The following is a 16,091-nucleotide window of genomic DNA, read 5'->3' on the forward strand; positions in this document are numbered from 1 at the left end:
CTCTTTTTTAGATAAAAAAAAAAACCTCTTCATGAAATAAAATCCCAAAGTAAGTTATTTTTTTCTCTTGTAAATATGATTCTTCTCATCTTCTCTGTAATTCTGTTTTATTTGTTTAGAAGCTAAATAAAACTGAAAGTTATATGAAAGGCTTTTGAATCTACTGAAAGCATCTTCTTAGTGACTTTGTGATCGTAGGTTTTAGACTAGAAATAAAAAATGTGATCATTCTTCAGTAATTGTGCATCTGACTGGGAGCTCATTCTACAGGAATGCTTATCTGGAAAGTGATCTCTTGAATACCGCTAAGGTCCTCTCATCCTGTGATTAAAAAATAAATTAAAAAAAAAATAGGAGTTTGGCTGCCTTGGTTTAAATCTGGTTCTGCTGCTGGCTTTATGTCTGATCTTGGTCAGCTTGCTTCAGCCTTAATTTATTGCCTGGTAAAGAGTGTTTATATGCTTTACCCTGTATAACATTTATATACTGCTTTAGGGGGCTTCTATCATGCAATCTTTTTATTTCTCAGTCTTCCATTGATTTCAGTGGAATTTTAGTTTTATATAAACATTTGGAGTAAATTGACTAATTGAAACACTTTGCTTAAAAAAAAGAAAAAAGAAAAAAGACCTGGCACACTTCACTTTTCCTCAAAACCACAGTTTCCATGAGACCTATCTGTTTTAAAGCTGAGACATCCACAGATGACTTCACTGGTCAGGAACATAACTAAATTGCAGCAAAAATGTGATGTGATAACAGTAGTAATTATAGAGGAGCACAGTTATTGGCCGAGACTGCTGCAACTCGTGGTGGGTGAAAGGTGTTTGGCTGCTAGCTCAGCTCTTACTATGCTGGAGTTAAGTAGAGTCTATCATACCCACCCAGTTTGGTCCATTACGTAGTTCTGAATGTGCAGGGAGCTCCCATGACAGTATTTCACCTTCACCTTTTCCAATTCTGAAGCATTTCCATGGATGCTCAAAATTAAATTTAGGTAGCTCAGAAATGGGCTGTGGTTGGCTTGGTTGCTTCAGCCTTTTTAATTTTGTCTCACCTTTGTTGCACTGGAATCGTCTCCTGACTGGTCACGTACTGTTGGGCTGTGTCATAGCTCAGGCAATTGATGCCTTTTTGTTTATCTGTGCAGTTCCTGTTTAATTACAGGGTTTGAAGGAGCATCAGTCAAATTGCTTTAATTTCTGATTTCTTAGAAACTATAATGGAATTGATTTTAACATGTAAGGTTCCTAGGAGAATTAAAGGGTTTCTTTAAGCTGTGAAGTTAGAAATATATAATACAGCTTGTTGCTATTCAGTGAAACAGGAGCTTAGTTTAAGACTACATGAATCATCATTGATGCAAAATCAAAGTCAATTATGAAGATAATTGAGAAACAACCTGTTCTACTAAATAGCCTTATTCACGATTCTCTGGCTTTTGGTCGCATATCATATCTATTAGGATTTGTGTTCCTTGTGTAAGGATGTGTTCTCTAAGAATGGCTATATGAAGAAATGGGCTTCAAGTTTTGCTGAGGGGTACCGTCAAAGAGATGGAAATTGGAGGAAGAGGGGAAGCTAGAAAAATCTTTTCTATCTCGTAGCACACCGATGGGAGACTGGGGGAAATGTATGCCCTGCATAGCTCCTGGAAAGCACTTATTGTAAATGAGATAATTTAATCAATTACGTTTCCTAATGTACTAAACCAAATGTTTCATTTTCTGCTCCTGCACATCTTAAATTATCTTCAGGTGCTTTATGAAACTTAATCATAGTTAATAGAAACTTCATTACCATCAAATGTGCTTTCAATAAATGTTGTGTAACAGTGTCAAGAGGTGGAGTGAAATATAGGCTAAAATTAGGACAAACATGTACCCTTGTAACTGAAATGTGGAAACCTTAGTGCTTTATGAGAGTCACTACCTCCTCTGGGTTGGGAGGACGCAGCTCATTAAATAGTAATTGGTTGACTGTCAATGTTTTCTTTTTCTGTTTGTTTGCCCCTTTGCTCCCTTCTGAGAAAAAGTAAAAACAAAAATTACGCCCTATGCCAAAGTTGCCATGTTTTTTGTTTTTTGTTTTGTTTTTTTTTTTAACTTCTAGTCTCCAAAGGAAAGGGAATTCTCTATACAAAGATAGAAAGGAGAAGAGATTGAAGTTGCTTTAAAAATACAGTATATGTTTCCAAAGAAGTAATAACAATGTCCTAAATAGAAATGAAAGTCACCTTTCTTAAGCAGCTCTATTCCTTGGGATCAATAAGAAGGAATACCATGTCACAGTTGGTTTACTCATTTAAGATAAGGCTATTTTAAAAGTCTACTAAATTCTGATGGATTTCAAAAATTTTCCTGAACTCTAAGTATTAGTTACTTTGGGGTTGTGGGTTTTTCTTCCCCTGCCTAAGGAATAGGTATGTTAACACATGAATAACTCTTTCAGGATTCCTATGAAATAGAGCAGTGAACATCTTATTAAAGTTAAGGAAATTCAGAGAAGAATATATGAGTTTTTAATCATACCATTTATAGAAAACAATCAAATTCAGCTCCTAGGGATAGTTAAAAGAATTCCCTGAAAATAAAATTCTTGCATCATCAGAAGAATTTTGCTTGGGTAAAACTTCTGTGTTTTTTTTTAATTGTATATTCTTGCTTTCATCTTTAACTCATGTACAATAGTCTTGTGCAGTTTATAAGAGTCTAAAATGTACGTTATCTAACATCTGAATCAACTGAAAATAATAAGCTAAACTATGTAGATTTAGAATAATAAATCACTGTTGATCAAGTGTGAGAACTTGAGGTGTGTTGTATATTCTCAGTTTTTGATGGTGGAAGATAGGATCTCTAATCATCTATCTTCTACCCATTGTCGTTATGGTGACAAACATTTTTTAATGTTTGTAATTATTTGTAATTATTTATGCATGTTTCAGACTTCATAATGTATTACACCAAGTAGGTGAAACATAATTCAAATTTTCAGCATTTTTCTGTTTTAAAGTTATGATCAAAATTGAAAACTTATGGAAGTTTTATGGTGAAATAACTACCAGCTCACTCCAGTTCTCTAGAAAGGAAAAGAACCCACTTGCTATCAGATTTCTTCTGCCGCTGGAAATATATAGCACTCCTCTCTTGGCTTATTCATTGTACTAATTACCCACAAAAATTAAGTCACAATAGAGCTTCATAATTCCCTGTAACAACAAAATAGCTTTGGAGTATAGAAATTAGAAGAAACAGAAATGTGATTGGTTTCTATACTTCCTTTTCTGTACCTGATACTAGGGAATTGAAATGGAGGTAAAACAGTAGCTCTGTGATTAAGGCATTGCACTGGGATTCAGGTAGTTTCAGTCTGGTTTGAGGTATTTCCTGAGTCATCCTTTGTGACCTTTTGAAATCATTTATCATTGTGTTTGCATTTTCCACCTCGGGGCTGAGAATATGGACATCTCCCTTTGTTAGTCTAATGCGTTTTTAAGCCAGTTTAGCAGCTTATTTTCTAGAATTCCAAACTTTAAACCTGAACCATTCAAAATTATGTTCACAACATTTTGCATCTCATGGAAAAAATGGAAAAAAGGATTCAGAAAAAAAAATCTTTAGTAAATGTTATTGAAAATTCTGTTCTAGTAGAAATGAGCGGGAATTGTAGTTTTCTAAGAATTTGGATAAGATCTATTTACTTACAAGAAATTCTGTTTATTCAGTCATGAGTACTTGTCATGTGGCATGCCATAGAAGAGGATTTTGTTCTGAAAGCTGGTATTTGCACAGAACCTAGAGCCTGGTGAATTTTTTGGTTTTGTTTTTCAGGAAGTTGTTATTTTTTTAAAAAACTGAAGTTTTTTTCAATGTGAGATTATTTGAAAATTCAACAGCTGCAAAAGTATTTTCAGGGCTACATAGATGGTGCTAGTAAAACTGATTTCAAAATGTTTATTTTGGGTTGAATGGGATATTTATGGTATTATTTTAATACTCGTAATACTCGTATTACTTCTCGTAATAAATGGTTGAGAATAGGGAAGTAAGAAGTGTTTTCTGTTAATGAAGTTTGATCCAAACTGTTTATTTTACTTTTGGTTCAACTGCCTAGCTAAAAAAATCAGTTACTCACATTGCCCTATTCATAGCAGCTATCCCATGTGCTTCAACCTACTTAAAGCAGTGTTTCCCTACTCAGTTTTTTTGCTGCTGCAACTCATATGGCAGCTTCACTTATGTTAGAGAACGGTCAGTACTCAGCTATTGCACTTGGCAGCTGCTGTGCCTTCCCAGGAGCTTCCGCCGCTTGTACTGTTAGTTGTCAGACATTTAGCAAGCCAAGAAAATGAACTTTTCTGATCCTGCTCACAGGTAGTCATTTCCTTCATCTCAGTACTCTGAAGTTTCATGTTAATTGTAAAAATTCAGCTAAAATAAAGTTATCTGACCTTCTGCAGAATACCTATGCACTACAGAAGCCCCCTCCCCAAAACAAGCTAAGGAATGTCAGTAATTGGCTATTTATTCAATGCTAATTTTGACTTCCTGTCCTGTTTCTGTACATTGCAGTTTATTTACTGATATTGTGTAGTCTGGATTTCCCAGTCATTTTATGTCACTGTTCTTTATTATAAATAAATGCACCTTCTTTATATACTTAGTGCTTCCCACTTGATAGCAGAAGTACCACATAGTGGGATAGCAGATGATATACACTGTGAATACATGATTATCTCTTCCTCTAAACTGGAGTTTGGCATTAAGGGAACTATCTAAGGACCCACTAAGTGTACTTGCTAAGTAATTTAATTTCATGGTACGTGGTCCCAAATCCCAAAAGATCTAGAAAAGTGCCATTGTATAATTAAATTACATAATATAGCATGTTTCATTTGAATTCATTCTTTTAAAGAAACAAATTCCTCTTCTTTGCTTTACAAGACTGAAATCTTAGAAAACTTGGTTGTAAGTTTAGCACACAGGTGTGATCACAGGAAGGTTCAGTTTCTAACTTGATTTTAAAGACTGAGGATGCTTGCAGGAATCCAAGATGATATGCGGGATTTCTTCAGCCCCTCTCTGACTTTGAGAGGATGGACTGCTCCTTCTTGTAATAAAACTCACACAGAGAATGAAGAGTGGAGAAGGGCTTGGGGGAGTAGGAGAAATCTTCCCTAAGACTGATGAAGAACTTTTTTTCAGAGGATTCATGACCTCCTGCATTAGCTCCAGAACTCAAACCTAAAACTTCCCCTGGAAGCTAGCAGTAGATGAGAATCATGCTGATACTTGTAACAGCCCTCTGTAGCTGCAGTTGTTCCACATTCTCTCATTTCAGGGTTGCATTACCATATCTTAATGATCTCCACTGGGCTAGAATGGGAGATGAAGGCATACCCCAGCAAGGAGCCCAGGCTAGCAGTGTGTGCTGATGAGAAAGAAGGCTGTTGAGTAGTCAGCTCTCTGCTTTTGACTATGCATTGATTGCTACAAGTCAAATTCTCCCATTTTTAAAAAACGGCAAATACCATGATGCAATCCCTAAAACAATGTAACCCTACCTCTATGGAGTGAGGTATCAGGAAAATTTTCTCATGCTTTCAAATGCTTGCTTTTCTGTGTTCATTTGTGCACCGCTGTCCTGCTGTGATCTGCTCCACATTTATGCCCCAAGCCGTACCTCCTTGGCCACATGTCTGTGGCCTCATATAATCCCTTTGCTCATGGTCTTCAGTCAGGGCACTTTCATGAGTGTTGCTGACTTGGTACCCGCTTCCTCTCCTTTCAGATATTGAGAATGCCAGTGACATTGCCTTATACTCTGGCCTGGGAGCAGCAGTCATTGCTGTAGCTGTGCTGGTGGTTGGTGTTACCCTTTACAGACGGAGTCAGAGTGAGTACGGCGTGGATGTGATTGATTCGTCTGCACTGACAGGAGGCTTCCAGACATTTAATTTTAAAACAGTCAGACAAGGTTAGTGTTGTGATTTCATTTTCTTTTCTCCAGAGCCCCTACTGCAAAGAGATACTAAGTTCATATGCAATGACTGGCTGTTGGGGGGGTATCCTAGCTTAATGCTAAGCAGACTGGACCAGAGCCAGGTGAGGGTAGCTTAAACCCAAGGAACAGGAGATCAGGGCTGTTAGAACTGTGCTGTCTTTTCCTGTCTCTGCTACTGATTTGTCACGGGAACTTGAACAAATAAATAACCTCTGTTGACTGCACCTTCTCCCTTTAGCACTGCAGAAATACTGTCACTAGATTCTAACATGGCATTTGTGACTTAGAAAACAAAAAAAAAAATACAGAAAGTATCCGTCTGTAGTGCCTTCCTACTCAGTTATATATCTATTTTCTTCATTAAAAGTGATTGGATTTTTATTGTTAATTTGATCAATCCACCTTTCAGTATTTTATAAACTGTTCTTTGCATGCAAACATCCATATTCTGAGGTCTCTGGAACAGAACAAGATAAATGTGTGTAAACATGTATATATTCTCCTTTTTTTTTAATTAAGACTTCAAAAAGTCACCAATACAATAAAATATGGAAGAAATAAAACCTTTTACTAAAAGCAGCACTCAGATGTTTTCTGGAATAATATTTCCTTTGGACAAAAAGTGATTTTTGAATCAAAATGTTGATTACTTTAAAAGAGTATATTTATTTATTTCGGTACTGACATTCTAACGTAGATGCCTGCCTTATTGTGGGTGGGTGGGTGTGTTGGTGGGGTGTGAAAGTATCCCCATGTTTCCTCTGTCTTTATGAAAATGAAATGTGTTGCAGAGTTGTTTTTTTGTTTTTATGATTATTTGCTGAGAGACATTCCTCATGAAGCATAAATGGCAAGAAATTGGAAGAGGCTTGGTAGACTAGGAGGTTTGAAGGATGTTTACTCATTCATTTAAATATTCAAGCCTTAAATTAGAGTCTCATAATTCTCAGTGACCAGCTCAAATAGTAACCCTTTCCTTTGTTGTTCCGTTTGCCAGGAAAATCTTGTTTTGGGGCTGGGAAACTTCTTCATTGATTTAATGCTGAAACAGGCAATTCCTCTTATGCCAGGATGCCATTAGTTCAGTTTCAGCTACTTTGGGTGCTCTGTCCATGGGTTTTTAAATATGAGTATTTGTAAACTAAACAATTCAGCTGCCATGAAGAAAAGAGGCCAGTTCTTCTCCAGCATCCAGTTTGCTAAGAGAGCACAATACTGACCTAAGGACAACAGTTTCATTTCCCACACAAGGTGTAAAGGACAGTAGATACTGAAGCCTCTGGATAATTCTACTAGGGCACTTTTTAGCTGGATCTTTAGGGCCACTAGATAAATTGTTCGATCTACTGTTGCACCAGCATAAGTTAGGGTAGGCAGCCTGGAGAATCGTTCTGACCTAAGTATTGCTTGCTTCAGTACTCTGCAGGCTGCTTCATGTGATAGGCCCAAATGTGTCTGTTTAGAAGCATCTCTTCAATAATTTGCATTTTTGGCAATTTCACTTAGAGAAAAAGATGAAGATTCTTTCCAAGTCAGGGAATACTTCTCTGGCAGATGGAATTTTATCAGCAAATAGGATCTAAATAGTTTATTTTTCCTAGAGAATCCTATTGACTAAAAAGATAAAAATATGATCATTATTTTTAAATTTATGTGAGGAGTGAAACAATTAATGAATGGCTTTCTCCTCCTGGAGACCAATCTGCTGAAAGGTAGCTGATCCTTCCCTCACCCGCAGCTTCCCATCAGTAGCTTACTCTTATTTGTAAATATGCTGATGTATCAACAGTGTACAAACATCCAGATATAGTCTGTTTTTTCTGAAACTGTCTGAACTGGAAAATCTCCCCTTCTGTTTTACATTGAGAGCAAAACTACCAAAAGTATTTTTAAAGTGGGTCTTTGAAATGACACTTAAAAAAAAAAAAGCTTGCTTCACAGTTGTGCTTATCAGAATTATACTTATTTTCATCTGAGGAGAAATACAGATTGTAGCTTCTTGCTAAAAAAGTGGAAATGCATTAAAACAGTTGTAATCCACAGTCAATAAGATGCTTAGATATCAAAAGCCTTGCTTATCAAAGTTATTAATAAAATATTTAGTGGATGCTGAAACTATTTCAGGTCATTTGTCTGTAATCTGAGATTCTGTGCTAAATTACATGCAGCTACACAGGTTGAAAATGAAAGAGGCTTGTTTGTGCTAAGGAGCTTTAGAATGATCCAAATTTTATTCTTTGGAGAAATGTATTTATAATGTTAGCTACCCACCTCTTATTTCCATAAAGTTAGTTACTTGAGACATTTTACATTTATTACATTCTTTACATTCTTTCCTGCATTACTATTGTCCCACTTCCTATTCAACCCAGTTTCCCTCAGGCATGAAACTATCCTTTCGTGTAAGCTCACTGAAAAGGTCTGCAGGAGGATGTGTTTTCACCCAGTGGGTTTTAATTAAAAAAAAGGAAAAGGAAAAAAAAGGCATATACAGAAAAAAAAATCCAAAAACAAAACTGAAGTTCCTTCTTGGATTCATGTTCTGTGGAACTGCCTGAAGCGTAGAAAACATAGTGATCAAGTACCCTTTAGATCTATTGCATCGTTTCATCTGTTTTTTGAACATGACCCTATGTGATTTTGAGTTCTGAGAGTATCAGGAAGGAAGAGCAAGCCAAAACTGAAATGGTGGAGAGGTCAGAATGGGAATACTAGGGTGAAGAATTCATGCTGATTTCACTAGGAATTATCCAAATAACAAGGATGGCACTTTCCATCACAGAATCAGAATGCGTTTTCAAAAAGTAGTACTGTAGTGATGTCACAGTCTCTGTGGATGCCTTTGTTTAAATCTAAACTTTTGTAGAGATTGAACAGAATAGAAGTAGAGGAAGAGCAGAACAGAAGTGGAGGAGGAGCTGTGCAGTTGACTTACATAAATGAATTAGATTTACTGAGAAAGCTGTTATCTTTCAGTGGAGTAGGCCAATACCGAATCCTATTGTGCAATATTCATGTATACCACATGGACTTCCTTCCTCATGAGCTGAGAAGAAGAGTCAGACTGGCCTGTTTATGTGGAAAATACTGAGATCTAACTCACCAGATTTTTATATTTAAAAAAGAGAGTTTCTGATTTAACATCTTAAACTTCAGTGATGTAAATTTCCAATGTCTACCATGATATTTTTCTTTTATACTGCATAGATTGAATTTTCTAAAATTCATTCCAAGAAGAGAATAGGGAGAGCTTTTATCCTCTAAATGCTTTTTTTTTTTTTTATGACTGCAATATGTCCTGAGTACATTGAGCAAATTAGTATTAGATGCACATGAACCAGATCTTTTAAGTCTAGCCTGTCTAGCTCCAATTTATACATGGGAAAATCAAAGTGCAGCTGGGTGCTGCATAGGATTTACAAGTGCATGTAATGTTTTACTGAAACTGGCAATTAAATACGGGTCTAATCTCTTTTTTCCCACTTAGATTTTTTTATTTGCGGGCAACCTTTGGGCATAGAGTGATTCAAGCTCCAGATCTCGCTAAGGAGGAACTAGCTGTAGCATGCTTAGTACCACAGTACAGGCTGAAACTGAGTCTGGACAGATGAGACACAGAGAAAGGCAGACATGCTATCTATCATAGGGTCTACTAACAGTTACCCAAAATTTGGCATTTTTATAAAATATTAGCAATTGTGACTCATGTATAGGACATGAGTCATGGATCTTAGCATGCTTAAGCCCATATGCATGATGTTTTTCATTTCTCAGTGTAGACGTAGCTCATGAGACTTCAGAACGTAGAATCAAAGGGTTTTATGCATTTCAAGATTGTAAACCAAATCACTGCATGACCAGAAAGACAATCCAGGATTCCTAATTCCTACTCTTCTGCTCTGTGGAGATCTCCATAAAATGGATGAAACATCCCCTATCCATACCATTTCTCCATTTGCCTGCTATCCAGATGCTTTATTCAGCACCACTGCAAACCATTATAAAATACAGTGTATAAAACAGTAACTAACTCTCTGATCCACTTCATTCCATCAGGTAACTCCCTGCTTTTGAACTCATCCATGCAGCCTGACTTGACAGTGAGCAGAACATACAGTGGACCAATCTGCCTGCAGGATCCCATGGATAAGGAGCTAATGACAGAGTCTTCACTGTTTAACCCACTGTCAGACATCAAAGTCAAAGTTCAGAGTTCATTCATGGTTTCCCTAGGGGTGACAGAGAGGGCTGAATATCATGGAAAGGCACATTCTGGAACTTTTCCTCATGGGAATAACAGGGGTTTTGGCACAATACATGCTAGAAACAAGGCTGCATACATTCAGAACCTTTCTTCTATTTCAACAAAAAGTGAGCTGAAGACAACTGCCATTTTTGGACACCTGGGTGGCCGTTTAGTGATTCCAAACACAGGTGAGTAGATTCCTTTTTTTTTTATTTATTTATTAAAAGCCTATAAAATAAGTTTAGATGCAACTGGTTTTGCCTGGTGTAGTATTTTATGAAAAAAAAGAAAAAGAAAAAAGGAGAGACTTCCTTAATACAAAGTTGTAAAGTAGTGCAAGTTGCCTACATCGATGATTATGGTCAGGACAAAGTTTGGGGTGAGCAGTAAATCTGCATTATGCCTATTTGAACTGCTGTAAATCATTGCCTCTCTTGATGTCTTCAGCATGAAAGTCATATTAATCAGAGCTCCCTGTTGCTTACTCAGTTCCTGATCCAAAAGAAGGGCTCCTCAGGAAGGAGGCTGTCATTGGAACAGCATCTAAGATTATGAGGTCATATTCAAAGGGGAATCTAAAGACATTAGTGTCTGACTGCATTAACATTGTCAGAGTTCATTATGTTATTAAAGAAAATCTATGGCGTACCACAAGTGGATGCCTCTGGAGAACAGCTTCCACTCATAATGAAAACTCTAGTGTGGCTTTTGTTAGCTTTTACTTTTGACTTTCTCATTTTCTTTTTCTTCAGCTTAAATCTTGCTTGACAGATTCCCATAGTAGGGCACTTCAAAGTTAACTGGCATTTCAAGATTGGGCTGTGCACTGAAACATTGCAGTAGAGATACTGAATTTGCATTGCTTAAAATGAAAAGTTTGTTGTGTGACTTCAGAGCTTTGTGAAGCAGCATGAGATTCTGGACTTAGGTAATTGAGTTTGTAAAATTTGCAGAAAATATATGACAACCAAATTAGAATCAAATAAGTGATGTTAATAGGTCATACTCTGCAACATGTTGCACTGTAGCATGTTTGTGTCATGCTGAATAAAATTCCTTATGTTGAATGCTTTCTTGTTCAAAATGGCAAATAGAATTAGCTTGATGCCACTACTGCCAACTAACAGGGTATCTTTTGGACTCCTGTGCTCTATCGTTCAAAGTCTCCTTTAAACTCAACTTTGATAGTTGGTTAGTGTTTCCAAGCTTGTCTCATACTATCTGGTTGAACTGAATGCTTTAAAGCACAGCCTTATCCTTCATGTTCCATAAAACCAGGATTTTAAAAGCATAAAAAAACATGGTCTGTATTTAAAGAAGATTGATATCAGTATATAACTAAGGGATATAATATTTAATGCACAATCATGCATAACATATAGAATGTATTCATTTCTTCACAAGCTTTTTTTGTTCAGGAATGAATATTACAAAGGCAGATGCACTAAGTCAGTATAACAGTCAGAAATGAAGAAGTCCCTCATACTATATATTTAGCTACTTTAAATAATGTTAGCCCCATCTATCAGATGATTTAAATGCTTATTTGGTCGGCATGCAGTTTATGTATTTCTCTCTCTCCGTTTATGTAAGATCAAATTTGCCAGTCCATTGTAAATTATAGTTACATTCCATCGTGTTACTACTTAGCTGAGGTTCTACAAGTGTGACGTATTCAAAATATTTGATACCTACTTTTTCCACCCTGAGTATGCTATACAACAGTGTGATTTCAGTGGTATCCAGCTGAGAGCATCCTTGTTCATTTCTAATTTATACTAGTTGAGTAAAAGGAAAATTGTATAACTTAGATTCACTAGTTATGTGAACTAAAAGGTACAGTGATTTCCATACCAATTTAGTTTCATTTGGTTAGGTGACCTCTCTATTATGAGATAGATTCCTTGTGATCCTAGAATTACCAGATTTTACTTCAAGGTCAGAAATAGACAAAGCAGTTCAAGAAAAGTTTAAACCATGATCATGTCATGTAAAGCAAGGAGCTATGCAGATGACAACATTTGTGCCACTAATAGGCATTTCAACAAATAGGCCAAGAGTGAAAGAGAGTCAACAACTGATTATGAAATCTTTTAGAACTGGCTTGCCCTTGCTGCCTTCTAGAAATTAGCAAACACCTAACCTAAAATTTACCGAGGGTGCACATGCTTTTTAATGTATTTATTATGGGCAAAAAAGGAACAGAAAAATCAAATAGAGAACTCAACAGTTTGTTCTGTTGCTGCATCAGATAAAAGCCTGTCAAGGTAACAGGTTTTTTTCCCCCCTCTTCCTTAATCAAGGCTCTCTGCTGTAGTGACTTGTCAGGAAGAGGATCTTCTGGGTCCTTGTGCATGAAGCTAGTAGACATTTAAGTTTTACTCCATAAAGTGAAGCTCCCCTTCTGATGATGCAGATGTTGAGATACATTCAGTCGGAGTATGTGCCTGCTTTTGGTCTGGAAGACTATAGGTCATTGAGGTGCGGCTGAGATAATTTCAGTCTGTCTCTGAGGTCTACAGGCTGAGGCTGCATTTTAGATTCGGTTTGATTAAGTAGAACTTATTGTTGAAAGCTCATTAAAGTTTGTTTATGCACAAGCTAGGGTTACAGTAACTTGTGTAGCTGCACAGTCCCTGATACTTTAACATTCCTGACTACCCTGCAAGAAGGTAAAGATGCTTGTTTTTGCTTTTGGGGAGGAGAAGGTATGGGGGAAGGAGAGGAAAAAGTCCAGGCTTCCGCATTCACTGATCAGGTTGAAAGTTGACTCCATAAGGAGCAGAGGTTTTAAGTAGCCAGGTTCCATGACTGGGTGAAGACCTCACTACTAGGTACCAACCTTGCTGTATTTTTCTATATTCAGGGGGTTATTTGAAAGCAATAATAGTGTCTACCTGGATTTTATGCTTGAAGATCTGAAAAAAATCCAGATAAAATGTAAGCATTTGTGGGTTTTACCAAAAGCATAGGAGAATTGACCTTTTTCCTGTTCATAGGATGGGAAATGGTTGCACTGATTCCAGCTTTCAATATGAAAATGTTTGTCTATAATAGTAATGGAAGAATAGTATGTAAGGGATTTTTACAAACAAGGCTCCAAACAAGTGTAACAATGGCTGAGTCTCTCTAATATTCATAGTAAGATCATAGTTGATAAGACATTTCATTGTGAGGAGACAGAGAACATGAGCCTCATTCTTAGCACAAATGAAAAAGACTGACAGTTATCAGTATTGCTACTGAAAGCGTTCATACATTTGAAACACAAATAATCTTGATTTGTAAGGAGTTTTGGCCTGTACAACTGTACAGCATATCTAGAGCTGAAAAATGTACTGCCCAGGCTGCATCAGTAATGGAATGAAAGGAAGCCTTTTTTCCACTGAAATTATAATAAGCTAATTGAATGTTTTTGTATTCCAGCATTGCTGCTTCTGATGAAAGGGGGGTAAGGAGGTTTTCCCCATTCCCAATATACCCAGTTCATTTTTTTATCATAAACAAGAAGATATATTAAAGAGGAGAACTGTACTCTGTGGTCTCTTATCCGTTAGCTAATGTAAAAGATTTACTTCAAAGTACTTGCTACAGAGGAGCAAGAGCTCTGTGTGAACGGCAGGGATGGGCTTCTATGGCTTTGCTGTGTACCATGCATGCCTTGAAAAAGGCTACTGAGAGTTTTGCAATAGTATGTTTATCCTTGAAATTTAATTGCTGTATTCTCTGGCTGCCAAAAAATTGCTTGTAGGTCCAAGCATCAGTGACACAGAATATTCCCTACAGGGACAAGATGACTCTGAATACTGTTTACAGAACAAAGACTTTTTCAATCCTGTGAGACCGGGGCTGCGTGCAGATTTAGCTCAATAGTGAATGAAATGAGATGGTTGTTTTAGGGAAGCAAGTACTTTATTATATGGGTTGAGACAATCAAAACAACTGTGTTTATATACTGTTCTTGCTCGCAGCCTCTCTGAAAGAGCTAAGACTGAAGGTCCCTTTTGTTTCCATAAATTATTTCCTTTTGTTTAAGTGGTGAAGTAGACAAAGAGTTTGCCTATACCCAGGGAAGAAGAGAGACCTTCAGTCACATGAAGACTATGAATCCAGTGTCATTCAGTGGCACAAAACTATAGGAAGTCCATTCTTTAAAAGCTTTGTTGGGGCAAGAAGTTTTTAGTCATTTGAGTTTACAGTTTCTGGCTCTAGAAGGACCTTATTTTGATCTATATCTTTGGAAGACAATGAAATATTAATAACTATGTGAATCATATTAATAACATGTACTTTTGGAACCACTGTTTTAGAGGAGCATTCTTCTGTTCTGGTAGATAGCCTTTCTAGGTGCTGTAAATCAGAGGCCAATTTTGAGGTTTTTCTTCATTTCCAGTACTTTTCCAAAAGATAAGCTCTGCCTTTGCTCTTTTGTAGGAGTCAGTTTGTTGATACCACATGGAGCTATTCCTGAAGAGAGTTCATGGGAAATCTATCTTGCCATCAGTCAAAGGGAGTCCAGGTAAAAAGTACATAAAAAACACACAGTAATACCATCCAAAATCTGTGGAACTGTCTCATTTCATTGATTTCTTGTCCATGCTGTCTCAAGGAATGGAATATGCAAGAGTCGTTCCATCTTCACTGTTGCTGGTGTGACCATGCTGTTGTGGCATAAGCCATATCCATATAAATGACACAAAAAGCAGGCTTTTTATGTAATGCTCCTGTGAAATCACATGTAATTATTGCAAATGCTGTTAAGGAAGGGATACCTCAAGGAAACCAGTGTATGACAGATTGTTGAAATTGGTTTTGGTGATGTATCATTTCTGATTTGCAGACTTCTTATATCACACAAGCCTACTTACAATACAGCTACTTTATTAATTACCTTTAATGGAAACTTTAGATCCAGAGACTCTCATAAACTGCAGACCACAGGTTAAAATTTACCATCTAGGTCATCAGTTTGAATGACCCTATGGCAGGTAGGTACAGAAGTGTTTTACTTCATGACAGACATTTGGTAACCAAGATGATGTGAATAAATGAGTGCACAAGACCATTTTTTAAATTTTGTTTGTTTTATAAGTCACCATTGGAATGTGTTCCCTAGTTGGATTTGCCAGCAACAGCTGATGAACAGTGCCAATTAAACTGCACTTTGTTCTCTAAGTAGTTTTTTCTACATTCTGTCTGGTGGGACAGGAAGGTGGTCTTTGAAATACTGCTCTTATTTCACAAATGAATGAGTGAATTCTCCAGAATTTCCAGTTCAACACTATCATATTCACTGCAAAGACAAGAAAAAGAGAAGGAAGAAGAAACAGGTTTTTGGTAAATGCAGGTCTTTTCTTTCTTTCTTTTTTTTTTTTTAATGTTGGTGTCAATGCATGTTGCAAATGTCTGTTATACAAAAGGCACCTAGCTCATTTCTAGGTGCTTTTAAAACCTAGTTGCTCTGTTAGATACAGGGTGTTAAATACTCTTGCGAGTTCCACATGTGGATGTTTTCACTGGAGTTGTTTATGTTCTGCATTGGAGGGACTGGAATTTGGCCCAAAGTCACTTGCTTTAGAATGGATTTTTTCCCCTTTATTTTTATGAAGAAAAACAGCCAGAGAAACAGATGGTTTTAACAGATTTTGATAGCTGTTCCCATAAAAACATTTCTTGGCTTTAATTTTCACACAACACGGGTTATAAAGAATCAAAGTGCTCTGCTACTCTCTCATTTCTTTGAGCCTGACAGCACCACACATGAGCAGAACCCAAGTCTGAGTCACCTTTTTTTTCCTTGATTCACTAGGCTTCAGCTTGAAATTTTGAAGAAACCCTA

At 36.8% G+C, this 16,091-nt stretch overlaps 1 protein-coding gene across 1 annotated transcript in view; it reads left to right on the plus strand.

The window, feature by feature from the left end:
• UNC5D (unc-5 netrin receptor D) overlaps positions 1-16,091 on the plus strand; it is a 102,743-nt gene that overhangs the window by 60,527 nt on the left and 26,125 nt on the right. The window contains exons 9-11 of the mRNA XM_067312273.1: positions 5,794-5,979; positions 10,063-10,440; positions 14,687-14,771. Of these exons, the coding sequence (XP_067168374.1) occupies positions 5,794-5,979; positions 10,063-10,440; positions 14,687-14,771 (649 nt within the window). The remainder of the gene's footprint in view (positions 1-5,793; positions 5,980-10,062; positions 10,441-14,686; positions 14,772-16,091) is intronic.

This window comes from Apteryx mantelli, chromosome 29 (assembly GCF_036417845.1).
Source record: "Apteryx mantelli isolate bAptMan1 chromosome 29, bAptMan1.hap1, whole genome shotgun sequence".
Classification (NCBI taxonomy): Eukaryota; Metazoa; Chordata; class Aves; order Apterygiformes; family Apterygidae; genus Apteryx; species Apteryx mantelli.